The following is a 15,483-nucleotide window of genomic DNA, read 5'->3' as shown; positions in this document are numbered from 1 at the left end:
AAGGAGCGGATATACACATTTTGTCAGGATTTTAGCACTACTAGACATCTTGTCATCTTGCATAAACTGGTCCATTTGTCCAGAAAATGAGTGCATGGCAGTCCGAGCTGGTGCAAAGCAAATGGACAAACATTCACGCTTTTTATGTGAACTGGCCGCACCGACCGCCGACACCATGTGGGCAGTTTGTCATGGCGAAGCGTGCTGAGGACGGGTGGCATTTCACATGCTAGTTTTGGCATGGCGCTGTAACGCACATCTTTCCCGCTGCCCACACACTAACGGAAGGGTATTTTTAAATACCGGTGTCACGGCGTCACATAGAGCTCGCGGGGCATATGGTTTGGGAAGACGATGGCCGATTTCCTGGGATTTGCTCCAACAGCGACAGTTGGTGTCCTACGTCACCCCCTTTTGATCAGGGCAGCGCGATGGACGTATACGCAGCCGCTCTCCGAGGACCAAGTGAGCCACGAGCAAACTCCTGCTCGGTTCCCCAGATTGGAGCTCCCACCGGGTCAGGGGACAAACCTGTGCAGCAGGTGTGCCTTCACACCAAGCCAGCAGCATAACTGACTTTAACAATACAAATAGAGGAGATGCAATGCAGAGGACATTTGCCCCGGTGAGCAGTCAGGGGTTTGGGCGACCCTTCGACATGGGACACGGAGCAGCCGGGGGTTGGAACCGCCAACTTTGCGCCCATCGCCAGATAATAAATAGTGTGGACAAACAGACAAAGACACATTTATTCATTCACATTTAGATAACCACACACACACACACACGCCTTCCTGGAACTGAGCATCTGCTCTCTGATTATGATGGTCTGGCCAAGCAGTCGCTGGGAGAAAGGGTGTGCATGGAATAAGAGAAATAAACTTCACCACTTGTCTAATGACGTGGAATAATAAATACCGTAAATCCAGCGGTGAGGAAAACATTTAATTATTAAGATGCACTGTGTTCAGGAACATAATCCAGTTTCATGATTTCATAAGAGTTGTAGCACCATTTTTTTTCTTCTTTTTTTTTCTTAACCCCCAAAGCGCCGGCTTCAGGTGGATTTGTACGCCGAGCACGGAGCCAGCTGTGAATATTCATGAAGCGCAATACAACACGGGTGGATTTTCAGACTGTCGCTCCGTCTCATGTGGCAATATTAAATCTCTGAAAGATTTATTGCTTATGGGCACTGCGAATGCCTTCTTTTCATTTCCTGACCACACACACCTGGGACTGTGCACTATACAGTAGGAAAGATACCCAGTGACATCATCCAGTTATGGCTGGATGATAAAAGGGAAAAGGGGCACGTAGAGGATTGATTGACGGTTACATTCAATTAGAGTTAAACAAAGGTAAAAAAAATCACCTGTAACCTGAATTACAAGCACAGTACATTTTTATGTACTATTCCGCTCCAATATAGACGAAGCCCGGAGTAGCTCTGCGAATGCTCTGAATTTCAACTGCGCTCTAGTTAGAATCAACAAAGGCGCCTGTTTTTTGTGTTCATTTCTGCACGTGTTACTTCCGACGGTAATGATGAATTAATGCCTTCAAAGCGCCGAGGGGAGACGACGACGTGTCAAAACATTAGCGTCTTTGACATTTAGCAACAGTTTCACAGGAGCCGTCGCCCTCGGGCTGCGTCGCCGGTTTCGTCACCAACATGTGAAAGAGGCAAAGAGCTGAATCTTTCTTCGGAGCAGGCGGCTCGTGCCGTTGTACCTTCTACGGACCCGGCGCTCCCCATCCGGAATGGGATGCGCTCTATTTCAATTTACCCGGGGTACGACGGCGACGCTTTGAAGCAATACCGATGGGGAGGGTTTCTTTGGACAATGGATCCCCTTCTTGGCTTGGATGTAAATAAATGGTTTGAAAAAAGTATGGCAGGCGATATTCTAAATTATAACTAAGATCTATGACTTTTATAAAAATACCAAAACCAACACTATATTGTTGATGCTAGCAAGTAGTGCGTAAAATTACCAAAGGTTTTGAGGCCAGGTGTCATTGACAGAGTTTTTTTTAATGGGGTTTGTTGAACATGAAGTGCCAGCGTCGTCCCTTCAGCGCTTTTCTATCAGAAAGGAGTCTCCCTTCCTCACTAATTGAGACCCTGTAGATTCACCCTATTTGCTCAGATATAAGAAAACGCCTCGGCCCACAAAAAAGGGAAAAACGGAAAATGAAATTATTTTTGTTTGAGTGCGCAACAAAAACAAGCTGGACGAACGTTTACTTGCAGACTAATATTCCACTATTATTCTGAAAATAACTATATTCCATGTTTGGATTTAGGTCAGTGTTTTCCAATTAAACCAAACAGGAGTTTTACTGTGTTTTATTGACTAGATGCACTTTTTTTTTTGGACCTTTTATAACAATAGACCCCTGTGCAGGCGAGCCTTGTTTACGGGTTATGTTCGACCCTACTTTTCATTCCTTAAACCTATTTGCGACTCTCCACTGCGAGATGAAAATGACGCTTCCTAAATCTCATTTTAATTCCATGAAAGGAGCTGATGGGAGATAAAATAGTGACAGCGACGCACGCTGCGGCAAGCAGCGATGAGCCGGCCAGTCTCCTCAATTAGATTCTCTTTCTGCCTTCAACCGCGGCTCGTATCTCATGGAAGATAACGTCTCTGTTTATCATGGTGTCAGGACTGCGTGGCTCGTCTCCAGGACGACCACGCCGACGCCGACGCCTTTGAAGTGTTAATTGGATGCGCTGGAAGCAATCTTTGTTTCTAGATTACAGGAAATTATTGTGTGTGTGCCGTGTGTTGGATCGCACACTATCAAAAACAAATGCAAATGTTTACCTTAAAGCGCGACTGGTGTTTTCAGAATCCAGTGGCTGCATCACCGCGTCCTCTGCTTCGATAGTTTTGCAGATGGACGGGGGGGAAAAAAATGGTCCCTCAGTTGAAGTTTTTTCTGGCCCTGAAATATGTGGTGAAACCATGAAAATAAAATGCCCTGAGGAGCTTAAGGGAGACGCTCATTGCTGAGATCATCGATCAGCGTGTCATATTGACTTCTCTAATTCAGGCCGACTTCTTCAATAATGGCAGTGAGTTAACTCAATCTAGCGACAGACAGCTCCGTGAATCTGCCCCGTCAGTCTCTCGGAGTTCTGCATTCGCAGCTAAACTCCCAATCTGCTCGCCGGTTACACAATTAAGCGGCGCGGAATGAAAATCAGTGTTGTTCTGAGAAACAGGGACGCATAAATTGGGGGCCCAGTTGGTCCCGGCAAGGGGGATCCAAGGAGAACGCAAGAGACCCACACGGGAAAATAAAGAGACAAAAAACGAACGTGTGGCGTTTCGGGCGGAGCAATTAGACGCTGGATTAGAACGGCGCGTGCATCCTACCCACCTAGGGTGACCTCGGTCTGCATGGGCATGGACAGGGCCGGGTGCTTGACCTCGCAGCTGAACAGCGCGTCGTTGTCCAGCTGCGGGTTGAGGGTCCAGGTGAGGCGCGCCTGCACCACCACGGAGCCGTCGCTCTGCGGGATGTTGGTGTGGCTGAAGTAGTAGAGGGGGTCCGTGCTGTGCACCCAGCGGGGGAACTCCCGGCTCACCACCGTCTCGGGGATGACCTCCGTCGCCGGGCTGGGCTCGTAGGACTGCTGCCCCTGGGTGTGGACGCGCTGCGGGCTGTCCGTGTACTGGCGGGGCGCCCGCCCTTCGGGGTCCAGGAGGGACAGCGAGCGCTGCAGTTTGGTGTCGTCCAGGTCCCTGCTGATGAGCGGCCGGGCGCCTCTCACGCCCGCCGAGCCGCCGTCCTGCTCGCCGGAGGGGAGGGTGTAGGAGATGACCTCTATCAACTCGCCATCGCGCTTGAAGTACACCTAAGACGGAGAGGGAGGAGGTTTGAGGAGAAAGAAAAAGGCCAAGGTTGAACTCAAGCAGGACCAATTGTAAGCAAATAGTTTCCTATTTACACGCTCAGCAGAAACATGAGGTCATTTTTCCCTCAGCTCTGTTTTGGTTAATGTAAAGTTGTCATAATCAGCATGTGTGTCGGTCAAAAACGTGTTTTGTGAGGTCACATTGACCTTCGAACACCAAAATCGAACGAGTTCAAACCAGTCGACAATGATGTCAAAGCATTGCCAGTACATCACCAAAATGAGACCAGTGACCTTGACCTTTTCCCCTCTGAAATCTATTGTGGAGTCCAGGTGAACCTTTGTGTGTGTTTCCTGAGAAACGCTAGGGCGCTTAAGAAAATGGGTCAAATGTGGCGTCCCATTAGCCTTTGACCTCCCAAATCTGATCAGTTCCTGCTGGAGTACAGGAGAAAAAAAACACCTCCGACCACAGCTGGCTGCTGAACGATGAGCTGCTTTCCAATCTGCTCAGTCGTTTGATATTCTCTCAGAGTTTTGTCTCGAGGACGGACATCGTTCACGTTACCCTTTTTTTTTCCCTCTACAAGTCAAAAATGCTGATTAGTGCGGCCTTAAAGAATTGATTTTACAATTGGATCGTCTGCTGTGTTTGGCCTGTTTGTGCTCAGCATGTCATTTACATCCCTGGGCGCCTAATCCCCTCTCAGTGAGGGAATTCATACTCCCATCTCAGCACTCAACCTCCAGATATTTGCATTGAAATGAGCTCGTTTCATCACCGCCCAGCGTGTTGCTGTTTTGCAAACCAGTTCTTGTTGTCGGTGAAGAAAAGAACCTTTGGTGATTTGAAATAAATTTGCTAAAGATCAGAGTTATTATTGTTCTCACTGTATTTCCCTGCATTGCCTTTTTCAATGGATGGTTGCAGATTGCCTTCATAATAATGAGTGTAACTTCAAATTATATTCCCACAAAAATGGGATATAATCTGTAATCCTTGAACTGCTGCATCAGCAATTTTAGTACATGCGGCACTTTCCATGAACGATTCCTTTAATGTGAACATGTTGTGTCCTTGTCCGATAAACCGAATGCTGTACTTAAGGACAGGAACACAGTATTTTAAATCGCACTGTATTACATTCAAAATATATTTAAAAATAAAGACTTTTATTTGAAATGAACGTGGTTGATAAATGGGTGAAAATACTGATTGATGGGTGTTTCTTTACGCCTGCTTTTTGCTGAGGTTATGTTCACAAAGACAGAAGCCACGCCGTTGTATTACAAGCTGTGTTGTGCTCCCGGGTCGTATCGTAGTATTTATAGCCGACTCTCCACGGCCCTCCATCAGAGCATCTATAACGTTCGAGGTGACCTTGCTCAAAGGCAATCTGCTGTACTGCTTGACATCAGTAACATGGATTAAAAAAACACAACAAAAAGAAAAGGAACAACTCGTCTTGCAACGACGTGCTGCCGATGAGCCCCGGATTGCTCTATGGCCCCATCTATCTGCACTGTACTTTCAATACAAAAGGTAGAGTTCAAACTAAAAGTCAGTTTGTTCACTCTCAACTGTGACCGTTGGAGCTGAAGCGCAGCACTTCTAAATCATTTCAATACATGTAAATGCTTTAAGTAGTAGATGTTTCTTTTTCCATCTCAGGTCTGATAATAAATGGAAAATGAGAAATTTCACACAAGTGCAGTTTCTTGCAAAAGATAACTAATGACGCCTACAAGTACAACCTTAGTTTTCAATTAGAGCACACGAGCGCGTTGTTGTTATAAGGACAGAAGAAGTGTTACATAGTGTGTCACCAAGGTTCACTTCACACACCCGTACCAAAGACCATTTATTTATGTACGCTCACAAACGACCTCCCACGCGAGTGTCCTCCACATCCCGCATTTGTTTTTTCGACATCTACTTTGTGAACCTTTGGTGGCAAACGGTCTCCTAAATGTATGAATCGATGCAGGCGCATCGATCGCAGCCCAGCGGTGCACATCCGGCTAATTTGTAAATGAAGTGCTACAGTTTATCACACCTTCCTCATGTGAACTTTTACACTGTTGGAGAATTCAATACCCGTCACCCCTTTTCTCTGCCCACCTAAGGGCTTGCAAACCAATAGCTCAATGGGAAGCGGATAAACTTGCCTCAGATCCACAGTGACCCCTCGAGTCTGCCGCCAACTCCCACAGCTACACAACAAACTCGCAAAGAGAAGAAGCCTTTTCACCGTGCATTAAAACAGCGTATTAATTATCACAGCAGGTGGAGGAGAGAAAATTAGAGCGCGCTGCACCTGTTCTGTTGCTTATGTTGGATGAAATGGTGTGGGTACACAGTAACACCTGGTTGGCTGTGGATTGGCATAACAGGGAATTAATTATGTAAGCCCAGATAACTGGTTTGTGTCTATAAACATTGACAGAGAAGTGAATTCATTTGAGTAAAAAGAATGTGTATATCTAATCAACATAGTGCAGAGAGACGCTCTGAGGAAGTAGCTTTTTTGAGACGTCGCCTCCAGCAAAATATTAAGCATCAGTTTATCCATCCTGACATAAATATCTTTCTTTGTCACCTGCCTACTGGAGGTATAAGAAGGGGGATCAATCAATGTTTCATCAGCGACGTGGATGAATGGAATAACAGGTATTAGCTGCAGGGACAGAAGCGCTATTTCCGAGTTAGGATCTTGCAGTTCTGCTTCTTTGTCATCTCACCTTATATTGACGAAGAAGAAGATCCCATATGGAAATACGGGCGCAGACGTGATGAGACGTAGAAAGCATTCAGGGACGGTGCATGAATGTGTGTGATGCTTTTAAGTGGAAGTCCTGTAAAGCGGTTTCACGTCTGCATTATTTTATGATTTACGACTTTGTCAATACATACGATTCGGCGTGATCTGTTTTTCTTTTGCTTGATCTGTTGCCTTTCTTGTAATGAATCGGGTTAAATCTGATGGCAATCAGCGGAACGTGTGTTGACTTTTAAGGTCGACTGTGTTGAATTTGGTGTCAGACTGTAAATCCCTCTTAGGCAAATTTGCCATTTTGGGGTTAGACAAAATAAAGTGAATTGAATCTATGGGCGTGGTTGCCAATGGCAACCAAAGGAAAGCTTCTTTGGTGAGCAAAGCGCGTTCGACCCGCAAAGGTGATTATGAGAGAACAAAATGGATCTCTTCATCACGCCAACCTTTGCGTTGCAACATGGTGATCAAAGAAGACGGAAAATTGCTATTCATCAAAAAACCAAACCATATGACACAGGAAACAATACATTTGATGAGGACTACGTTCACGTATAGCAACATCGTCTCTCTTTCGCCCTACGGACAAACAGACCATCAAGATTTAGTGGTAACCACGTTTAAAAAACAGCGTGAATACATCTTACACGTCCAGATCAAATATCCCCCAGTTTTCAGAAATCAACGTTTGAGACCACTAATGGACTATAACTCGGATCAGTTAAGTCTAAAGCACTTGCCATTATATCATGCTGAAAAATACCAACTTCAGAAGGCCTTCGATGAAAGCCGAACACATGAATGCAGCTCGGCGAGATCAGGCTCTTACATCTCGCTATTTAAATGCGTTTTGTGAAAGGGTGTTTTCTTGTGTACTGAACAGCTTCCAGCCGGCTGAGACGGACGAGGGAGAGACGTGTGACAAAGGTACCTTGTCCTTAGCTGTGCGGCATGCAATTTGCCCAAACACGCTGAGTCAACGGGACCAGGATGCACGATTCGTCTTCAATCTAATCACAATTAAGGAGACATATGTCATCACTGTAGACTACGTTTGGCTTACTTGAAGCTACCTGCTAATTTGCAGAGATCTAATTTCCCACATTTCCTCGTTCGACAGGTGCGTTAGCAGAGAATGTGTCACTTCGCCGCTTAAATTAGAGAGCAAACATTTATTTATTTCAAGTTATTATAAAGCTCCCAAGATAAGACCAAGACTGTCTCTAATATTTTTTTCATGTGCACTCTAGAATATGCAAAACGGGGTACTTTCTCTCTTGTAGAGATTTTACTGCTATCAAGGCCGTATCGTCCGCCTCCGTGTGAAAGTGGATCTCATCAACATCTCAAATTGACATCCTATTGAAACTGTAACAATCCTGCAATGGTCCTTTTGGTTGGTGCGATTAATCACGGCGTTGTCAAAAGGACGAGGCGGTTATTTGCGCGGTGACTGAATGATTCAACCAGAGTGCAGAAGCAAGCGAAGGGGTCAGAGGAGAGAAGGATCCGTGACTTAATCAGCTTTTCCTTCTTGTTATTAAGCGTCATTATCTCCTTCTTCTCAATCAGTGCTTGCTTGTGCTCTGAGGATGTTCTAATGAGTGGCACTGGGAAGCTGTTATCAATATGTCACCAGCTCTCTTTGGTTACGTCAGATGGCGACAGATCTTGAAACATAATAGCGGGCGCTTTTACCGCATGCGTTGGATTATATTCAGCAGCCTGAAATTGGCACTGTGGAAACGTGGCATGTTGGGTGTCTCAATTTGAAGATCCAATAAAACGTCAAAAAGAGCCATTTTGAGCATTATATTGCTAAAGCAGACGCCTTCTAAAACTTATTTATTTGTGACGGTAGCAGTGTGGGTAAAGCTTAAACACTTCAGTCAACCTTTCTCTGAACTCTATATTGAGATAGAGAACTCAATTTCAATATAGCACAGTATAAAACAAACAAAAGATCATAAGCACGGCGAGAAGGACCAAAAAATGTAGCAAAAAGAGAAATATAAAGGTAAGCGTGGATCATTCTGCTTGTTATTCCATCAGGGAAATGCACAGATAAACTAGATTGAGTAAAAACTACCAGATAAAGGCCCACATTAAAATGCATGAAAAGAAGTTGAAATGAAAGAGTTATGGCCTCATACATAAACAAAACATGGTGTTATTCACACCGAGTTCTCCTACGTCGCTCACGTCTGGCGCCAAAGTTTCACTTGAACCCGCCTCAAAGACTGCAGCCGCTAAAACTAGCCAACCACCACGTGAGAGAGTAACTGCCCTCCTTGCCAGCAGGTGGCAGCGGCGGGCATTTGTCTTTTAAAAAGGGAAATCGTAAAGATCCACCAGCGATGCACCAATAATTAAGCCGATGTTATGATAGGACGTGAAACAAAGCAGTTTTTGCAAACCGTGTTCACGCCGCACTCACTCCCCACTTAGCTTGAGTCCAGATGGGCTTGTCGTTGTGAACGTATTGGTGTGTTTGAACGATGGGATGAGAGGATAGTAAGAACTAAATTGGCCGATGGCTGACCTTTACGTAGAGAAGGGCCACCAAAACCTCAGCAGACAGCTCACAATGATAATAATTATAATCATCTCCAGCCATGAATCCTGAATGATGAACACCATCCTAAGAGGGCGAAGTGGCAGCAGGAGCATTGCATGTATAAAATGTGTCCGTAATCCAGGACTGATAAGAAAGTTACCTCAATTATAAAGCCCAGGACCACCACTGACCCCGCGTCGCTTATCCTGCAACTCCAAGGACAATTTACGTGCATCCGCTCTGCTCTTTATTTAATAGGTGTTACACTGGACACTTTATTTCAAACTTGAAAATTATTCTGGTTTTCTGCACCTGCACGTGCATCATTGTTGGGGAGTGAATCTGACCGTATATGACAAAAGCATCTCAGGTTCTTATTCTTTCTCACTTTTGATTCTTCCCCAAAACCACAACACACACAGATACTCATTTTCCTCATTAGGACCCAAACTTATATAAAATCGATATGGATTCTGTGCATTATGGAATTTATTCATTGTCGTCTTGAAAAAAACCCGAAATCTAGAACAGAAGAGACTTTAAAACAATAAATATTGGTCAAACTAGTTCAGTAAATGAGGCCAATTGCCTTTGTGAGTAGTGAGCCGCTATGAGAGCAGGCTGCCAATGACGTGACATTGAAAATGAGCTGACAACGGCTGGTTTTTTCAACGGGCCACAGGGCAGCAGAACCGACGGAGACCGAATGAGTTTCATCAGAAAGCGAACGGAGCCGTTTGAAGTATCAGATATGCGACTGGAACGAAGAGGCAACATCCAAGCAAATACGTACAAAGCTAATTATGAGGTTCTGTTATGCTGCGTGAATGTAGACAACAGCGTAAATAGAACAAATGATCAGTTTAAACGTGAGATTTCTGCTCGTTCCAAAACAGTCATGCGGATCATCTTCATTGCAATAAGTCATAATGATTAACTCGAGAACATTTTAGTCTTGTAATTGTCCTTTTTGTAACCCATCATTAACTTCGACAGGAGCTGTGATTAATATTTGATAAATCCTTTGACGACATTTAAAAACAGGCCTAACGCTCTATGATATCATTTAGATAATGAAGCACAGAGAATATTGGAAACACTAATATAAAAGCAAGCTACTTCTCAAAGAACGTCTTCCGGCTAATCCCGGCTACGGCCAAAGTATGAGATCTAAAACCAGATTAAACAGTAGTCTCTTATGTTCAAAGACCCTGGCTATTGTCAAAGTGGTGACGTGATGTGCCACAGCGAATCATTAAGCAAATCAAACCCAAAATGAAGGCGAGCCTAAAACAATCAGAATCACAACACACGGTGATGTAAACGGAGGGGAACACAGAGGAAATAACCCTGTTTTCACTTAACACCTGAATGAGCTCCATTCAAAGCTGAAGGACAGTTCAGTTAAATTCAATTTTCCCAAATGACGTACTTTGTTTCATGATAACATTTTTCAAAAGCTTTTATGTTTTATGGAGTTTTTGTTCTCATTGTTATTGAATTAATTTGAAGTCTGACAACAGCGACCTTTTAGATGTTATCCAATATAACTTTCTTCATTTAACATTCAATTGTAAATTCATACAGATTTTAATACATTGTTGTGATGTTGCACGAGTACATTCTCACCAACTGGACCCCATTGAATATGAATTGAATATCCCTTACCTTTAGGATATACTACTAAAAGGTAAATTAGTGACCATGAAATCAGGCTCCAATATTTTCTGACTCACACAATGTTTAAATGTAAGAAAGTCCCTATTCAATCGACTCATGGTGCTAACACGAGTGTTTCTACTTGTGCGCTAATAAAACCTCCTCTCAGGAGGTAACATCTCATGTTGTTGTTGTTTTGTCCGTCTGCCCGAGTGCAGCAACTTGTGCAACACAAAGGAAGTTTGGTGAGTTTAGCAAACTTTTCTCAACCCGACTTTGTACTGAGAAACTGGGAACACCTGCAGTGTCCTTTCTGCTTCTCTGGTAAAACGGTATCGCTTCAAAAAAGCCTCTTTGAAAATAATCCAAAGAGCCAATCTGAAGATGTAGTAGACTTCTCTTGTTGTTTTTAGAGATATTGACTGATATATTCAGTGTTGCCCTCATCAACCGATGTTCTAAAGGAAACTGACGTAATGCTCCACAAAGAGTCCACTCAGATGGGGGACATTAGTTACATGAGGACGGCTGAGGTTATAAACATATTTGGACAGGATTTATACAGGATCGTCCAGAAAAAGACGCGTTGTGTACAAGAAAACACTTTAGTCTTTACCGTAACAGAGACCTTATTTTGTTCATATGTGGAAACTGCTGCCTGACACAGAGTGCGTGAATGAACGAGGCAATGAAAGCGCGCTGTGTGATCGGCTGGGCTGCTGTCAGAGGGAGAAGACTGTGAAAGAAACTCCAGGTTTATGGAAGGAAACCTGCTCCCGACCAGGTGATGTTCGCAGGCTCAGTTACCATGGCGACTGAGCTTTAGTCACCTCCCTTTGTGGAACAGACAACCTGGAGTTTCCCTCAGCTCGGGGTTAACAAACTGAATCCGCTTCTTGAAACGGACCCCTGTTCAGGGGCTCCAATGAATGCATTTGGTTTCAAAATGGTTTAGTCTGGCTGCTGAACTGAATCATTTAGAATGATAATGGTTCATCATGTAGGTTTATCATGTAGCAATCCACAAAGCTCATTATTTCCCATTTATGTTCTCTGTTTTATCCATTAATGTCTCGTTTACTGACTCTGTGAGCTGTGTGTCAACAACACTTCCCGCTTAACAGCCTCAAATTGATATAAATATCTTCAGATAAGGCGTATAATATAACACTGAAATGTAATCAATTGTAGTTGTGGTAAATACCAAAACCAGAAAATCTGCTTTTTAATGATACTCGAATGGGTTGCATCACCTAGCGTTCATTTGTCATATTGCTGCAAAAATTTCAACTAGCCTACAATTAAGAAGTTTACATCTAAACCTTAAATGTCTGTTTTTAAATCCAACACTGAATTTACACTTGAGGTGGTTTAACCTTTAAAACAGGCAACTTCTTTTAGCAAGATTCAGTCAAATAGTAAATACCTTCAAGGAAAGTTATTCAAAACCAAAGTTGTATGATGCTGCTGTCGATGGAAACGGCCTTCATGAACTCATATTCACTAAACAGAGATATTTCATAATTGCAAAACATAGCTAAACTCTCATCTAATCTTATTGAATGCCATTGTCCTCACCTTTGCAGTGAGGAACCAAACTTTTCAATATACTCAAACAATATACTCTTTTTTTTTTCTTATGCAACGTGCAGAGGAGATGGTGAACGGCGCTGCGGTATTTGAGTTTTTATCTGAAGTCAGTGGCCTGGATTGTTTGCCCGCTGAGTTCATCAGCAGTGTGACACGGCCGCTGACACGCGGGCAGCCTCGGCTTACTGACCAGCCGAAACCCTTTCAGGGTCTCTTTTCCTCCATTAAGCTTTGGGACCGAGGATCCGGCAACGCTGTGCTTTAATGGCTTAAGGCTCCTTGTGAATCACAACAGGGGGTGGAGGCGGTGGAGGCGGTGGAGGGACGACTTCACTCATCACACCATCGGCCAGGAAGTACCTCGCAGACGGAAATCACATTCACCTTGTATTCACCTCTCACCGGGCTCATAATTGCAAGCGATGGGTACACGCTCCGGGGCCCCCGGAGTCCATTACCATACACCCGCGGACGATGATTAATGACCCCGTAGGGGGGGGGACGACAAACAGCCAGCGTCTCAGGCCAAACACAACAAGCGACACCTTGTTTTTCCCACTCCAAGGAAGGTTGACGTGAGGAAGCGTCTGTTCGGTTGCACGTGGACGGTGCGGGACGGGGCAATTCCGCGCGCCATCATTGCCGCCGCCGTGTGTCACCGCGATTCGATTCATTAGCCCGAGCGTGCGACCGTCAATAACACTAATGTGTCCGTTTCCCTCCATCTGATTGTGTTTGATTGTGTGACTGAATTAGCGCCGGTAATCAATCACCGGTCAACCTGTAAAGAACTTAACAACGGGGACGCAGCGAATGACGCAGCTATTAACTAAATGATGCTTTTTGCGCAATGTGGTCTCCACGGACTGCGTCGCAAATGCTCAGAAACGAGTAATAGTCATTTGAGAGGGCAGTGGTGGAGGTTGGGTCAAACAATGTTGTGGCCAACCGTTATCGTGGAGTTACATATTGTAGATGTTCTTATTTTGTTGCTGGCTTTTTCACTTCACGTTTACCAAACTTATTTTTGGAGGGTCCAACCATGATGTTTTTTCTATTTGGAAATGGAAACTTTAGCATCCGGTAAAATAGGCTTCTGAGAAAAAAAAAGATCAATTAGCAAAGTCCCTTTGCTTCTGGTCAAATGTCTGCGTGCCAACTCGCTGAATCCTGTTCAATAATTCCTATTTGGTGAAAAGGGAGCACTGAGATGGCAACATGCTCAATGGACAGAAATGGATGACATTTGATCGTTTTTCAAATTTATACATCTTCACACATCCATGTAACATTCACATTTCCATAGTTAATTTACTTTATTTACTTTTCGAGGCCAATGACTGTGTGGTAAGTAACACAAAAAGCCTCATCTTTTCTCAAGTAACACTGGATGTCTGAGGGAAGCTGTGAGATCAAGGATTGTGCTGTTGGTATGCAACTTTAGAAATCCTGTTTTCGCTGAAATATTAAAAACATCACAACTCTGAGTGTTTGTTAGCAACATGCAACGGCGTTTCTCTTCCCCGTGAACAACGGCGATCTATCCGCTGTAAAAGGCAGCTCCCTCATGGAGCGGCTGCAGGGCGTCTCATCTGAAGCAACTCACCGACGGCGCTGGTTTTCCTCCTTTCGCAGTGCAGACGAGAGTGAAATTCTGCGCTTGGTATCGACTGAACGGGGCCGGAGTGTTTTCTGCCACCACTGATATGTTGTTTGGAGGCGCTGTGGAGGACAGGAAGAAAGCTTTGTGAATCAATGGCACCCCCGAACACATTTGATTGATTAAAAAAAAATAAAAATAAATGCACGGGGTATTCTTAAACTGTTGGAAAACCACCAGATCTCCTCTGCCAAGTTCAATCCGTGGGGTTATTTGGTGCTAAAACGTCTCGGGGTGTCGGTTGCAGAAAGATGCTGCCGTGCCCGGATGTTAAAATTGAAACAGACTCAAAACTAATGTGCAGGCCTCTGCTTTGTCTATCCGACCCAAGAACCTGCTGAGAGAATCTCCACCTGAGAAGGTAACTGAATGGGTCAGAACAACATGTGCGGCGCTCCCCGGGGATCCCGTGAGTCGGATGAGGCCGATAAAAAAGGTAGAAAATCTCATACATATCATATGACAAACCCGCCGTCTGAATCTCGCTCGCTCGATTCCAGCGAGCGTTTCCCCGGCAGTGGAAAAGGGGAAAAAAACATTCACAGCATCACAGGAGCTCCGGGAGGAGAAGGAAGTAATGAACGGAAGATCTCACACATCCCTCGGAAAATCAGCTGCTCAACATGCAGTTCTAGCCGAGTCCCCGCATGGTAACTTAAACACCAACGACGCACACTCCCGACACCATGTTGTGGATCTTTCGGGGGGGGGGGGGGGGGGGGGGGAATATCAACAAGGACGCTGTCAAGTGACGACACTGCAGCAGATGACGGGCAGCTGCACGAGGACCTCTTGAATTTTGAATGAGGACCGCTGAGTATCAAAGGCCCCTTTTCAAAAGCCTTAGATGCAGAGTTTGTTTTCTACGCATCTACATGAATTCCCCTTGTGAGGCCTTTCATGCCTTTTTGAATAGTCCGACGATTTATTTACCTTCACATTTTGAATTCTCCAATTGGCCCCCAAGCTCTGTTTGGGAGGTTTGGGTGAAACAAACCGTGTGAGTTGAGAGAAGAAGCCTCTTATGAGATTCAAATTTCTGGATCCATGTGTCACGCTTTGAGGAGAACACGTTGAGGCAACCAGAAAGTCCTTTTTCATGTGTCACTTAAATCCATCAAGGAGGTTTAAAAGAGACACGCAGAGGGAAATGAATTGATTTAAGGTGGGGGCTGTGTGGGGACGTGGTTGCTTTGCTGGTCGGGGTGGCTCTGTGTTTCCACGCCACTTAATTGCTTATTGATGGGATTCGTATGGTAGTAAATTAACCTTCCAACACTCCATTAGCTCACCGAGGAGCCTGCCCCAACCTGGCGGATGATAAGCTGTCGGTTCCTGACCAAGTACCCGACGCAGAACAGAGTCAAGT

The 15,483-nt window shown here is 44.6% G+C and overlaps 1 protein-coding gene across 2 annotated transcripts in view; it reads right to left on the bottom strand.

The window, feature by feature from the left end:
- The window catches only part of igsf21a (immunoglobin superfamily, member 21a), a 124,792-nt gene that overhangs the window by 11,383 nt on the left and 97,926 nt on the right, over positions 1-15,483 (bottom strand). For both annotated transcript variants that reach the window (XM_040203806.2, XM_040203807.2), the window contains exons 5-6: positions 14,061-14,176; positions 3,397-3,874 (exon numbers count right to left, since the gene is read on the bottom strand). In XM_040203806.2, the coding sequence (XP_040059740.1) occupies positions 3,397-3,874; positions 14,061-14,176 (594 nt within the window). The remainder of the gene's footprint in view (positions 1-3,396; positions 3,875-14,060; positions 14,177-15,483) is intronic.

Source organism: Gasterosteus aculeatus, chromosome 17 (genome assembly GCF_964276395.1).
Source record: "Gasterosteus aculeatus chromosome 17, fGasAcu3.hap1.1, whole genome shotgun sequence".
NCBI lineage: Eukaryota > Metazoa > Chordata > Actinopteri > Perciformes > Gasterosteidae > Gasterosteus > Gasterosteus aculeatus.
This window is presented reverse-complemented; position numbering and strand designations above follow the sequence as displayed.